The 14,947-nt window shown below is 39.1% G+C and overlaps 2 protein-coding genes and 1 non-coding gene across 3 annotated transcripts in view; 2 read left to right on the top strand and 1 right to left on the bottom strand.

Moving 5' to 3' along the window:
- Positions 1-475: 475 nt before the first annotated feature.
- Positions 476-5,319, top strand: cxcl19 (chemokine (C-X-C motif) ligand 19). Its single transcript, XM_012858179.3, has 3 exons — positions 476-604; positions 2,217-2,352; positions 4,731-5,319. The coding sequence occupies exons 1-3, from the start codon at positions 553-555 to the stop codon at positions 4,855-4,857; spliced, it is 315 nt and encodes a 104-aa protein (XP_012713633.1). The 5' UTR covers positions 476-552; the 3' UTR covers positions 4,858-5,319.
- Positions 5,320-7,489: 2,170 nt separating this feature from the next.
- The window catches only part of trmt10b (tRNA methyltransferase 10B), a 65,757-nt gene continuing 58,299 nt past the window's right edge, over positions 7,490-14,947 (bottom strand). Inside the window, exons 2-10 of the mRNA XM_036146328.1 lie at positions 12,495-12,538; positions 12,086-12,219; positions 10,140-10,248; positions 9,927-10,048; positions 9,687-9,839; positions 9,418-9,496; positions 8,267-8,334; positions 7,996-8,119; positions 7,490-7,912 (exon numbers count right to left, since the gene is read on the bottom strand). Of these exons, the coding sequence (XP_036002221.1) occupies positions 7,683-7,912; positions 7,996-8,119; positions 8,267-8,334; positions 9,418-9,496; positions 9,687-9,839; positions 9,927-10,048; positions 10,140-10,248; positions 12,086-12,199 (999 nt within the window). The 5' untranslated portion in view covers positions 12,200-12,219; positions 12,495-12,538 and the 3' untranslated portion in view covers positions 7,490-7,682. The remainder of the gene's footprint in view (positions 7,913-7,995; positions 8,120-8,266; positions 8,335-9,417; positions 9,497-9,686; positions 9,840-9,926; positions 10,049-10,139; positions 10,249-12,085; positions 12,220-12,494; positions 12,539-14,947) is intronic.
- On the top strand, positions 14,241-14,456 carry LOC118565953. The gene has a single exon (XR_004932702.1). It is a non-coding gene; the product is annotated as a small nucleolar RNA U3 (small nucleolar RNA).

Here is a 14,947-nt window from a genome sequence, read left to right as displayed (position 1 = left end):
CTAACTGTAGCACGTGGTGACTAGTTTACTGTATTATTTGTGTAATAATACAAGAAACCCCCCAGCAAAAAACACCTTCCAACAATAACAACTTCAGTTTCATACTGTGGAGGCAGATAAACAAAATGTTCACAAAACTGGATCTGATGATCGTGCTGTTTTCTGGGATCCGGGTGAACAGAGGTGAATTCTCCAGATCCACGAGAAGCAGATGAGAGAGGAGAAGCTGTTGTCTGATCGATCGCACAAACATGCTAACATCTGCCTGACTCATTTCTGGGTCTGTTGGCCACAGGCGCGCCGTGTCTTAACCTCAGCGGGGCCTTCGGTCGTTCCCTGAACCCACCGTCCCATGACTGCCTGCTGCTGCACATGTGAACGCACCAAAGTGAAACCACACACATACACCATACTGGGATTTGCTCACATTTCAAAATGAGCACATGATCACTGTATGTATAAATACTGGAGTAATGAGATAGGGTTGCAGTGTACACAGTTTGTCTGTTTGTCTTTGACTGAGAACCCAACAAAAGCATCCGGTGGAAGAAGATGAAGCTGTGCGTTCTGCTTGTGCTCGGGACCCTGGTGGCGCTCACCGACGGTAAGAGCAGCAAAACTATTGAAGGTCCAGAATTAGGCCAGCTTTGTTATTCTAGGTTTAACTCACTACTGTATGACAACATGAAAAGGAATTTACCTTCATAAAACCTTATTTGGAACAACCAGCAACCTCTTAGACATTTATTTTCTTATTGCACGATGTGGTAAATAGGAAAGATTTTAACATGTAATAGAAATCAGTTTTAGGGACGTCTGTTCATCAATCATATCTCCTCTTTCTACTGATGTGACACCTGAAAAGATTTTTATTGTTGCAAATTTATGTCCATATTTCTGTTTTTTTCCCAAACAAATCTGCTAATTAAACATTTTAGCTAAAGGTTTACAGGACGCTGAATTTGATATTTTGTTCATGAGCTTAAAAATACAAAATTAGGAATTTTCAGGGCTTAACATATTTATACACAAGAACTCCCTGCAAAGGGTTGAATTAAATGACCATTTCAGATGTGTGTCCATTACAACCTTGAGATCACCTCCATGTGAATCTGACCTTTGTGTATCCGAGTCTTACTCCAGCATGAGCGTTTGAAACCACGATGGCGTTTCGTCACGAGCTGCTTCACAAAACGCGTCAGTATTTACGGGGAAAGTGGAACTGTGTTAATTCATCGTGACTTTTAGTATTCGATTTGTAAATCGGCAGGAAGCCAGCTGAAGGAGAAAGAGAGGAAGCAGAGCAGTTTTGTAGAATTTCACAAGCGGTTGGAGGTGATGAAACATGCCGTTAAAAGCAGGAATTGCTGAGCTTTGATTTAGGAGGTGCTAGTTTATTTCAATCCTACTGATATGCAGCCAGAGGAAAACAGACTCAAAAGGTTAGAAGATGGGTTAGTGCAACAGCATTTCACTTTCGGTCCACATGAAAAATGTGAAAAATGTGCCGATGAACGCGTGGCATTCATTGTCATTTTTAAATCTATTTAAATGCAGGTGTGATTAAAAAGGAAAAACAATGACATAAAATAAAAGTTTAGATGCAGCTCCCCGGATGGTTGTGCTGTTTTTAGCGACTTGTGCCCCACGACATTAAGCCTGTAGTTTAGATCAAAGGAATGGCCCAGTCAAAGTCCAGACCTAAATCCAGGGGAGAATCTGTAGCGAGCCTTGAAAATTGTGTTTCACAGATGTTTTCCATCCAATATGACTGAGCTTGAACTATTTTCAAAGGCAAAGTAGAATGAGCAATAATGCCAGTCTGTGGGTAAAAAAAAAAGCTGGTAGAGCTCCAATAGTAGCAAAAGACAAAATCATACCTCTGCACAACTTAAACCCCTTGCTTACTTAGGTTACAGTTTGTATATGTAATAAAAAATTTGAAAAAGTCAGAGGTGCCAGTTCTATTGCAAGGTTCTGTAGGCTTTTAGAGCAGGTTTTCATTTAGTTCTGCAAATTATCAGTCCTCAAACAAAACACATCTATTTGCGACCCTTTTCATGACCCACAGGTAATCACACTATTTCAGTCTAGACTCATCAATGATTTGTAAAAGTTCAGATAAAAAGTACGAAAAAATAATAATTTAAAAAGCTCACCAGTTCTGTTTGTTTTATTTAAAATCTGTTTTTTGTCTGATTTTCTGTTGATGTCAGGAATGCCACCGATCAGCAGGGATCTGAACACGCACTGTCGGTGCGTGCAGGTCGAGTCGAGGATCATCCCTCCTGAAAACCTGAAGAGCATCAAACTGCTCCCCGAGGGGCCCAACTGTGCCCAAACAGAAGTCATGTGAGTCAATGAGGGACGATTGGATTTAATTTTCAATTTTGATGTTAGAAATTAAAACCGTATAATTCCACAAATGGTCTTTGTCTTTACATGAAAACAAACGAATCCAACGACATTCATTTCAAATACAGTGAGGCAAATGATCCGTTTAAAGTTCACTGAGGTACAGTTTAATTTCTTTATCAAGATTCAGGCCCATTAGGATAATGTTATCTATCCAGTGAAAGCAGCACACCGTACAGAATCTTCTGTCTAATGCAATTCTTTATCATGATTAGCAAGCATGAGGCGACAGTGGAGAGGAAATCCTCTTGCAGGTGGGGATTCCAACATACTATCTGAATAGTTAAGGGCCATAATAAACTTTTAGCAGCCAAAATTTTCGTCTAATTTTGACGTGCCTTTGTCAAGATAAAAAAAAAAAAAATCTAAATAAATAGTTTTGACATGAAAACTCCTGAATCTAATAAAGAGTGTTACAGTGCTAGCCACATTTGATAAAGATGTGTTCAAACACTTGAAATGAATACATGAGATATTGCAGTTGTATTACCTCCCACTGACAGTTTTAGAAAATCAAACCTGTATTTTAAATTAATTGGATCTTCTTTTTGAATTGGACCTTTTAGGCAAAAATCCCATATCAGAAAATAGTTGTTTTTGACCAAAATCAGCAGTGCTGCAATTATTGACACCTCTACAAATAGTATGGTCCAACTTACCTGACTCCGCCAGATAGATTTGCTCCGCATATCCATCTGGAAACCTTCCGTTGAAGTAATTTTGGGAAGGGGCGAAAATACTGGTTAGCTGATTGGCCAATGTTGGTGATAGACGGGCCAAATGAACCAATCAGATTCGTCGTCGCTCGTAACAGAGCGACGACGAAAACACAACCACAAGCCAAGCTACTCTTGCTGCTGCAGGTAAAGGCTCGTTAGCTCAGCAAAGAAATACTCTGTAATTCCGATAAAACTTGCTCGATAGCCACGCTAACGCTAGTTTCATCGGCTGAAGCCGCCATGTTCTTTAGGCTGAACTGTCGCGCTTCTCGTTGCGTCACACCTCAACCCGCCTCAAAGCCAACGCTGATTGGACGTTCGTTTGGTGAACGGCTCCAAATTTTCTTTAACGGAGAGTAGCCAGACTGATCTGCGAGTGAAACCTTGAAAGCTCGCGAGATCAGGATGGTCTCACGAGGCTATGGTCCAACCCCCTTATGCCAGTCAGACATTTGTTCTAAGATCTTGAAGGGTTTGACTGTTGAAAAGGGTGATGTATGTGTCTGGTGAACCATTTCTGTTTTCTGGCCGTATCATGGTACCATGCACTCCAGCCTTTAGACAAGAAACAGGCCCAAAGCACCACAGATCCTCCACTGTACTTAACAGCGGGCACAAGATGCTTTTCCACACATCCATCCTTTGTTTTTACACCAAACTCTGATTTGTTGCTAAAAGGCTTGATCTAATTCTCGTCCGACCATTTAACAAACTCCACACGTTTTTTTCCGAGCCTCATTCCCAAACTGATCCCAAGATGCCACTTTGTGCTTCCTTTCTCAGATGAATATTGGTCAGCATCCTCTTTAGTAGCCCCTGGCTAACAGAAATAGGCACCTGTGTCAACGTTATACGTGTACCCTAGGGAAGCAGAAAGCTGTGGATTACTAACCAGAAATTCCTAAAAGCTGATTCACTTTAGAAATGAACATATAAATGGCTAGGAAATAGATAAAAGGAGAATAATGCTCCATTAAAAGCTGAATTTATTCTAGCAGGGGAGCAGATAAGTGTGCAGTAAAGCGTATGCAGTGTAAAGAATGTATACATTACACCAAAAAAAGCTGTTTTGACTCACAGAAGTGCGTGTTGCTATTGGCTCTGATCAGATTAACATTGATTCACATGAGAATCTGGCTTCTTATAATACAAGTATGCAAAACCAAATCACGATGTGCCCTCACTGGCCTGGATTGGGAAATACTTTTCCCAACTGCACGGGCTTACTGTGGAAGTTTAAAAAAAAAAAAAAAAGCCATAAAGTTGAATCTGTTGAGTCACTCGTGAAATATGATCAATGCTGCAGGTTGTTTCCAAACCTGTTCCCAGTGTGAGTAAAAGTCTACCCGTCAATCCTCAGAGATCTCCGGTAACATCAGATAAATCTGCCAGCGTGGGTCGCACACTTAGGTTCAATGACGGGACGTCTGGTTTAACACGTAAGGCGTGCGCTTTGAGGAAATCCGTGAACTACTCGGCGTGTCTGCGTTTTCCTCCCACTCCAAAACACTTGGAGTGGGTTAGGATTGCTTTTTTTTTTAGATCTGCTCTGTTCATGGAGTTGAATGTCGTTTTTTTATGGTTTTCTTCCCTTAGAGCCGGTCTGGTGAGCGGGGAGAGGGTCTGTCTCAACCCCGGGTCAGCCTGGGTCAAGAAGCTGGTCCAGTTTGTTCTTGAGAGACAGACACAGAAGCAGGCGACCCCTCCCAAGAAGAAGGCATGAGGACTCGGCTCCCATCCTTAAATCCCAGCAATTACAGCTGATATCTGCAACCATGAGCCTCATTATAATTCATTTATTGCTGTATAACTTCACTTTTGTCATCAAATCAGTTTCTTAACTTTTTCATTGTTACCATTTTATTTTCAGTCGCTTCTGTATTTCACATTTTTACGACTTTTTGGATACAAACATTGTATGTAGCAAATATGTAGCATTGATTTTTCCTGAGGCTGTTTAAACAAGCTCATTAAAACTCTCATGCAGCCGCAATAAATCAGACCGCATTTTAGGTGAGGAAAGCTCACTGAGAAATGTGCTGTGAAGATTTTGTTTTAAATGTAAGATTTGAATAAAGTGTCATTTGTTGCTTCACGTAATAAGTTGTGTGCCTGTCTTTGGTTGTAAAACATGACACTGTTTAACTCATTGTCCAGTTGCAGCTCATTAAACTTTAGTACATTGTGCAGGACATTTATTAGGCCTATATCTCCAGCTCCAGGCTGAGTTTCATCAGTTTTAGCCAATCAAATTCCTTTGGATCTTGTGTGATGATTAAACTATAACGTCACTGCCCAGTTAAAGGGGACATATCAGGCTTTTCAGTTCCTCCTTTTCACATTGAAATCATTCAGTTGTGGTTTATAAAAAGCGGAACTGCAACGATTTGGTCTGAATTCCTCGTTAATTTACCCCCACATTCTCTCTCTTACCCCCGTTCTGAGGTGGGTCTGAGAGCAACTTGTTTTGGTGCCGTCTCTTTAAATGTGAAGGAGGCACTTCACACCCTGCCACCCTCCAGGCCGCAGAGCGGTCCACTCCATGTTGTTTGGCCATTTTTGTAGGATGCTGGGGGACAGGTCAGCAGAAACAGCTTAGAACCAATCAGAGAACTACGAATGTGACCCAAACTCCAAGCGAGATGCTCAGATTTAGCTCTTAGAGCAGCCAGTTGTTGAGTTTGTAAAGATACACCCAGCTCATTCAGGGCATCATTAAAGCATCACTCCATTGTGGCTGCCATCTTGACTGGTATGGTTACAGAAAAAAGTGCTGCTGCATCATGGGTAATTCTAATCCTAAAATTGATGATTCGGAAACTCCTGCCTCCCATGCTGTGATTAATCCACTAAGTTTTAGACCGGATAGTCTAAGGCTGCTCAGACTGACAAGCTGTGTATTGAATACACATGCAGGAAGTTAGTCTGGCTGGCTAGGCTAGGGGGGCGGGGTAGTGAACAATCGAATACTTTTACTTATTCATTTGTAGCTTCAGCGCCTTGAGCTTGGACTACAAAATCACTCAGAGAATTAAAAATGGCGGATTTGCGAGACTGAAAACCGTTGGCCTTGTTTGGTAGCTTTGCAGCAAATACTGTAATGTTTTGATAAATTACAAATTCAACTTCCGGAGGCATTTCTTTTCTTTCTGACTGGTTGATATACTGAAAATCCAACTTTTAGTTTCACAGTCGTTTCATCTCATCACGTTTCCATTGTTGGATCATTAGAAACTAGCATGTTTAACACCCTAATGTATTGCTCAGCAGACTTGCACTTTTTGATATATTTCATCAGCATCAATCCCATTATGCTCCAGGCGCAAATGTGCTGACAATGGAAAATTTCTGTGGCTGTAAGTATTTCTGGGAATATGCTCATTGCAGCGGGGCAGTAGATAACGAGAGTAAACAAAAGGCGGTGCTGAGTGAGAATTTTACATTGCTGTGCTGAAAACGGTGTCAGTGGAGGATAACAAGCTCTGCTTCTGCTTCAGAACATCTTATCTTGGTAAGTAATGAGAGTTTAAAGAGTTCAGTTCCACCGATTCAATGGAACTGACTCTGCCTGTGAGTCCCTCACCCTAAGGCCCAGAGTGACCTCACCAATAAACAGACATTTGAAGGTTTAGCAGCATAAATCAAATAAATAAAAAAAACAGACCCGCTGAAATCCACACAGAACATTCTCTTTCAGGTGAAATTAGACATAAATTTTACCTCTGTTAATAAAAGGATATTATTTACAACACTGCAATGACAGCGAAGGGTTATTCTAATTAAATAAAACTGAAATCAGATCCATTTGCAATGTCACATGAAAAATAAAGAAATTGGTGTCTGTCGTTCATTTAAAAAAAATCAGCCCAGCAGCTCTTTTACGGGTTTTCCGCTTTTTGCCAATAGTTTTGGGTAAATGTCAGTGTGCCGCGCATCATTATACTGTTGAAAGATGTAAGTTCTCGGAGGACCTTGTTAGACAGGCTCGGGATTTTAGGTTTTGTTGCTGCCCTGAGATGCAGTCATGTTTCTCAGCAGCCAGGAGGTTGTTTTGTTGGCAGGTTTATCTGATTTGATCCACAGGATCGACGGGTAGACCTTTACTCACACTGGGAACATCCTGAAGCATTGATCAGAATTCACGAGTGACTGAAAAGCACGTCAGCCCTCAGGAGAAACTTTATAACAGCTCTAAAAAAAAAAAAAAGTATTCAAGCAGGGATCGCCCACCTTGTCCTGAAAATTATTCAGCGAATTTTTCTGCTGTGTGGAAAAATCTCTCCTGACAAACAACCTTTCCCACCGTTATCGGGTTAATATCTCAACTAAAGATAACAACGCAAATCCCCCCCATGTAGAAAGTATAGGAGAAGCTTTAATTGAAAAAAAAAGAAGCAACAGTCTGGACCTAAACCTGTCATCCAGATGGCTGAGCTCCACCATTTCTACTGGGTCTCAGCGTGGATAAAACGGACGAGACAGAAAACAGACTAAATGCGAGCTTCGTTTTAAAACCTTCAGCCAAGTAGCCCATAAAGCATGGAGACATCATGGTGCATCAGGATTCTCTGCAGCCGATTGTCCTTCCGTGTGAACCTCTGGAATAAAACCCGATGCTAATTCATTCATTTGTTGCTTCTCCATTTGAGTCTGCGTCGCATCAGGAAGACGTGTCGAGTTTCCTGGTGAGATGACATAACCCTTTCCTCCAGGAAACCACGTCTGCAGTGCTTGTGTCCAGCTGCCGGTCTCCGAGAACATCAACAAGATGTCAAACACTGCGGACAAAGAGACAATATTCAACACAAAGGATAAAAAAAAAAAAAAAAAAAAAGACTTAAAATATGTCGTCATCGCTTGCCTTGATTGACGGCGAGGATCTTGGAGTGGAAATTCTTGGCGTTGTTTTTCTTCACCATGTACTCGTCTATAGGGAGCCTGGCAGTGTGGACGCTCAGTTCTGTGGCTCTGGAAAGGCTCAGCTTCTGCAGCACAAAGACGACAGAGCTGAGAATCGACTGTCGTTTATGAGACACACCAGACGATAAAGGCGATGTTCTGATTAAACAGGCAAACGATAACCTAGCCGGTCTCAATAAATGTGCCGATAGTGAAAGTCTGTGTCATGTTACCTTCTGGATACTTTCATCCACAAGACCTCCAAGGACGTAAACTTTGTCAGGATCCACTGTCTCCAAAGCTGTGATAAATGATAAAACAATGCGGACATGAACATATCCTGTGTGCTCTGCAGGTTTTCAGTCTTTCTTTTCAACATTTCCCATCACACTTTCATTACATTTACATTTTCCTGGGTGTACTGCTGAGAGACAAAATGATCTTAGTTAAATAAACATTTGATGCGTAAATACACACTTAAAACTTGAATTCATTATGAGTTCATTTCACGTTTTGGTACTAAACTCCATTATGAAATAGTCAAATCTGTAACTATCGTCAAATCACAAAAGCATCTCTCCTCTAACAGAATCGGCACAGCTCGCTGTCTGTGATGTGTAGGCCGGAGATTAAATCAAGTCATGGTCTGTGAAACACAAGAATATACTTAATTTAATGATAAAATGAATACTTGAATAATCATATTTGCTTTAAAAAATGCAATGAACATAAACTGGGAATAATCCTTTTTGGCATTTATGCATCTAATAAATTATAGAAACATTTAAATGACTAGAAATTAGTTACTTTATTAGATTCGTTTCCAGCTTTATCTAAAATATTACATTAATAAATCAGCATTTACTGACTTATTTACACATTTTTGGTTTTCAGATAGTGAGAAAAATATGGACTGATTGCGCCCTCATGTGGCCAAAAGATGTTATAAAAGATTTTTCAGGTACAAAGATCCGGACCTCTAAAGTTAAACTTAAGACTGATGCATCCTAATAATGTTGAGAATCATTAAAATTATTATTTGCATAATTTATTTCAAATGTGAAACTCATATTTTATATATATTCATTATACAGACATGTATACTTTAACTGTCTACTTCTGTTAATTTCGTGAATTATGGTTAACAGCAAATGTAAAGGCAGAAAATAATATTACACGAGATAGATAGATAGATAGATAGATAGATAGATAGATAGATAGATAGATAGATAGATAGATAGATAGATAGATAGATAGATAGATAGATAGATAGATAGATAGATAGATAGATAGATAGATAGATAGATAGATAGACTCTTCAATGATATTTTAATTTACTGAGCTGCATCTGCATATGTAAGAAACCAACTGAAATTTGCCAGACCTTCTTGAGCATCTGGGGTGAGGTACACAATAGTTTCTGAAGGGAACAGATCTAGACAGCTTTCCTCCGTTATTTCCATCTAGAATCAAAAAGGCATAAAAGAAGTGAGCGACAGTGAGACAACAAGGAAACTAGCATGAATTAAAGAACCATGGCATATAAAACATAGCAGAAACTTTGAATGTTATTTTACTCAGGGACTACAGAGCTTTTCTGAAACTTTTGGAAATGGCCTAATCAAAGTATGATAATCAGGAAACGATAATCACAGTGTAGCCGAGGAAGCCGTCATTCATTCGAACGCACTCCCGGTAAAGTCGACCGTCCTCTCTCAGGTCTGTTAGGAAGAGGTGAAATGGCCGGGTCGCCTTTTTGTTAGACCCATACAGCCGTCTTAACTGGCCCGCCAGTCGGCTTATCTCCTGAGCGACAAGGAAGGACGTCGGGTCTTTTTTTAACCTTCACTTCTGCAGCATGTGTCTCAGCACAGAGGAAGATCCGCCACCCACCTTGTCCGACATGCAGTCCGTCATGCTGAGGTCCACACAGAGTCTGACACCTGTGGATCGAGCCTCGTTCAAACGCTCTCTGGTGATCGCCTTCATGACTCGCTTAGTTAACGCAGCAGGGTCTGCGTCAGCATCGTTGTGAAAATGAGACAGGGTTACAAAAAAAATGTCGAATTAGATTACGATCCTTCGACGTTCTCTTCCGGTCTTTACCCGCCTCCTGGGCACGATTCAACCTCCTCCTCTGCTTTTCTTCTCTCCGTCTGCTCTTCTTCGCAGCCAGCTGCCTCTCCCAGTGCCGCTGCTTCCTCAGCACGTTCTTCTGCTCATGAAACCAAAAAAAAAAAAAAAAAAAGGAAGAAAATAAATGTAAGTAGGGATCCCCTACTTACATAAAATCATAACATAAAATCCCCTTTGGGAACCGTGCCTCCTTTTCTTCCACCTCACCCACATGAGCTACTGTGTGTTGGTCAACCCGTGCAATAATCCTGATGTAGTGACTTCTGCTGCTACCAACACCTGAACATAAGTCAGCACACATGTATGTATGTATGTACAAATGTATACAATGTATATGCACATATATACGCGTAGGTACGTATGTATGTAGGCGCATAGATATATGTATATATTTAAGTATATAGATATGTTTATACATTATATATATATATATATATATATATATATATATATATATATATATATATATATATATATATATATATATATATATATATATATAGACCACTAAGAATGTAAATGAGACATCATATGCCCATTCCTATTTCCTTTTTTGTATTTTTTGGTATTCTTTTTGACCCATTGTATATATGAAGATTCACTGTATATAACTGAATGCACCTTCCCTACTCTGCACCTTCTTGTATGAGCCGATGTGACGAGTGAATTTCTCCATTGTGAGATCAATAAAGACTATCTTATCTTATCTTATCTTATCTTATCTCATGAAATCCCAGCATGAGACATTAAACGTTTGGGGTTGTAATGTGACAAAATCAGAAAAAAGTTCAAGGGGTGTGAATACTTTTACAAGACAATGTAAAGAGCTTTTTTTTTTTTTTTTTTAAGGATACAGCAATCATAAAAGCTGTAGTAAAAGAAAAATAATGAAAGTGTTCAGTGAAAGAAGAATATTTTAGAAGCCATTAAAAAAAAAACACATCACTGCAGCTTCAGGTTTAGAACGTTTCTGCAGCATCGTCGTAAAAACATTTTGATGCTTTTCAGTAAAGAGTAAACAGGATCCTTTAGATTGTTTTAGATCGTGCTCATCTGTTGCAACTGCATATTTAAAAAAAGGAATAGTGTATCTGAAATATGTTGATGTTCAAGATCATTCTCTTGTCTGAGCACAGTAATGGCGACAGGGTTTGGTGGTGATTCTAAGAGCTGAAACATTTTTAAGGCTTGTTTTTAAAGGATAACTTGTGTTTTTCCTATGAAGAATTTTACAAGGAAATAATAAAATTCATGTGAAGTTAGCACTCCCTGGACCAAACTGACCGATTGGGATTAATTATTATTATTATTATTATTATTATTATTATTAGAGTTGATAATGATTTAACTGGCTTCTGTGCATATGATAAATATCTAAGCTAAATGTGCAGCTCTCCATGAAGATAAACCTTTTTGCACCTGACTGCTGCGGCCAAATCCTCCAACTGCTGAGCGAGCAACAAGCATCAGTAGGTTGGGGATTGCTGGAAACTCTTGGGACACTCCACAGCCTCCTTTACTTCAACTGAACCTTTCACCTTGAAGATCTTGATAAACATATTTCAGCTGCGATTTTCTTACATGTGAGAACATTTTGAGGCAAAGCAATGTTTAAACCTCCTAATCAGAACAATGGAAATATGACATTACTTTTGAAATGAGGTTAGTTGATGATCTTGTGCAAAACACAGTAGTAGTCTTTTTTTTTCACCACGAAATCATCTCTTTAAGATAATAAAACTGCATGCAATACATTCGCATGAATTTGCTCACTCTGCACAACCACCCAAAAGCAATGCAAGTTTGCATCAATGCCAAAGACTTTTGGCCATGGCTGGATTTGAAAGACACCCCAATAAAAAGCTGCAAATGCCCACTTGCATGTCTGGAGGAGCTGCTTCATCTGTCCTACTCACGGAACACGGTGCATGGTCTCCCCCTGCTGCTTTTTCTTCCACTCCATCAGCCTCCAGGTCTATGTGCAGCAGATCCATCAGCTCTGAGACCCCATCCGGTTCGGTCTCATACATTTCTGGGGGATTGCGATAACCTGTATAAAATAATACCTTATTTTACGCGGAAATATCTAGGTATCTCTGTTGTTTCGTAGCAAACTTCCCGTTAAGGATTGTTGTTTGTGGATCAACACGGGTGCAAGAGTTTGGGGTGCGTGGTAAAAGACAGTCTTATGTTGTCACCGTCACACTGGTAACTCTTTATTATTTTCGATATGTTTGGAATAATCTTAAACCCAAAGGAAAACCCGCTGACAGCAGCGAAGGCAGAGAAAGAGAAGAAACACATGCCTGAGTTCAAAGAACTTACTTCCTGGTTGCGAGCACGTGGCGATCCCCGGTAGTGACGTCAGCCTAAACAAAATATCAAGAGAGGTCGAGAAAACGAAAGTCATCTACATATTACTTTATTAAATCACGTGGATTATGTGTTGTTTTCAGTGTTTTGAAGTTTTAAAAATAAAATAAAAAAATAAACGTTCGTCCCTATGAGCGTGAACGTTGCACCGTTCCACCAGAAGAGGGCGGTGGACGCTTTAAATTAAATTAAATTAAGTTAAATTAAATTTAATTTAATTTAATTTAATTTAATTTAATTTAATTTAATTTAATTTAATAGCCCGTACTTGGTTACTCAAATTTTGTCAAACCAATATTGAACTTTTACAAAAAAATAAGACAGAATGTTGGCCTAACCGGTCATATGAAACCATAATTAAACATGAGGAGGCTGATGTTTTTTCTGTGTATGTTTTCCCTATAGTGTTTTAAACATGTTGAAGCTGATGTTTGACAATGTAAAACGGTAGCTCTGGCTGTTCCTTAAAAGTTATTGGTATGTTTTGTAAAATTTTCAGTATTTAATTAGTTATAGTCTTAATTATTAACACTTATAGCTTCTGCATCCTTTCAAAAGTTAAACTTAGAACAGCTTGCAGAGTGACACCAAACAGAACATAAACATGCCCTAAAGAGTTAGTTGTTTTGACTTTCCATGTGCAAATCTCAGAAATAACGTATTTTACATAGTGAGTAAAAGTTGAAATTTAATTAGAATATTTAATTATGCGCAATCGATTAGTAGTAGCTAATTAGTATTGCGCTAAAAAGACAACAGCAACAAATTTGACCGAAAAGGAACTTTAAGCGTACTTCTGAATTAAGACAGATAATTTATCGAAGTCAGACTTTGAGATCTAATTATTGATCAAAGCTCTGTTTCGTTATCAGGGAGAATCAGCAAGGTATAAACCAGGTGTGAGTTTCAGACACCATGAAGATTGTAGCATTTTAAGCTCGTTTTCAAGAATTCAGGTAAGCTGAGGAGCTGCAGCATAAGTCCAACAGGTTGAGTTTTTCTCCAAGGAAAAGGGGTCATAATAATGCTACAGAATTAGTTTTCTACTCAATGGACATTTACTTCACAGTATCTCAGTTGCAAAGTCTGATAAATGTCATCTCACTCTTGGATTCAGACGTACTAAGAACAATTTCTGTTGTCCTTTAAACAGCAAACAGCCTTGAATCGGAGGCAACCGGACTTTCGTTTAGCTATTTTCTCAAAACGTTTTATATCTATCCAGGAGTGTTGATTTAAACGTCGCATAGACGTTTTCCCCGTTGTTGTTTCCAGCGTGTCCCCCAGACAGCCAATCAGAGGCGGAGGACGGATCAGCAATGCATGATGGGTAATACAATACAGTTTATACTTCTTATTAATGTTTGTGTAATTTTAAGTATAGAATACAATTGACATAGCACTTATGTTGCGTGTAATATGTAGCTAATGGTGGAAACTGGAGATGTGAAATATAATTTATACTTAAACACATAATATTTATCTACCGGTTGCTTTATCTACCGGTTGCTTTAAAACTTTAAATACAATTAAATCTTGTAAACGTAACTGTTAAGATTTTGATATGTGGGTTTAATGTCGGTATGTGTGATCATCAGTCTACTTTAAGTCGCATGTACGGATCCAGCTGTGATCTGCACCGTCACTGAGAAGTGTATGACGGTAATAGTAATGGGTGGGGAGGAGAAATGACTAGTTAAGACTATACTTTCAGGGATCATTTCTATAGTTTATGACTTGAGAAATGTGTTTCTAAATTGTGTGGTCTCGCTAACCACGATGAAGAGGTATTGATACTCTTACCTGAGCGCGAAACTAGTATAGAGTGATGAATTTATTCATGGGCTCTTAACAATTGATGACCGTTCACTGCTTCCTCGGGAGTAGCGAGGGTGAGAGTATGATCAGAGTGGTAGTGCAAAATGTTAAAAGAAGTGTCAGTGCCATAGAGGTTGAAAGCTCTATGGCTCTGTATAAACCTACGTGAAGCTGTATGGTCAAATACACGTAACTTCAGAGTTTATTGTGAACCATATTTCCACTGTATTAGTTGTAGAAAGACGTTCGGGTTGCTGAACAGACCGGGAAATAAATGATCCCTTCTTAACCCCGAAGGAGGCCACGACTTATATTGCCTTAATTTTTAAGGTATGTGTAAAACAAAATACTTTAGAAAAAGTCAAAATTTTATCAAATGCACATTTGCACTTAACTTCCAAAAAAAAAAAAAAAAAGCAACAGCTTCAGAAATACAGGAGATCAGAGCAACAAAATAAATACAATACCGTTGGAATACACTAGAATCAGCTCTCCTTTGCATAATAATGTAATAATGTAAATTTAACCAGTTTAGAAAATAAATATTCCGGGGAAGATAGACTAGTTCGTTCGTTCATTTGAATGTG

The sequence above is a fragment of the Fundulus heteroclitus genome, chromosome 14 (assembly GCF_011125445.2).
Source record: "Fundulus heteroclitus isolate FHET01 chromosome 14, MU-UCD_Fhet_4.1, whole genome shotgun sequence".
Classification (NCBI taxonomy): Eukaryota; Metazoa; Chordata; class Actinopteri; order Cyprinodontiformes; family Fundulidae; genus Fundulus; species Fundulus heteroclitus.
This window is presented reverse-complemented; position numbering and strand designations above follow the sequence as displayed.

Coding starts and splice junctions, on each gene's coding strand:
- cxcl19 (XM_012858179.3), top strand. CDS start 553: ATGAAGCTGTGCGTTCTGCTTGTGCTCGGGACCCTGGTGGCGCTCACC. Junction 605..2,216: donor CCTGGTGGCGCTCACCGACG/GTAAGAGCAGCA, acceptor TGTTGATGTCAG/GAATGCCACCGATCAGCAGG. Junction 2,353..4,730: donor TGTGCCCAAACAGAAGTCAT/GTGAGTCAATGA, acceptor TTCTTCCCTTAG/AGCCGGTCTGGTGAGCGGGG.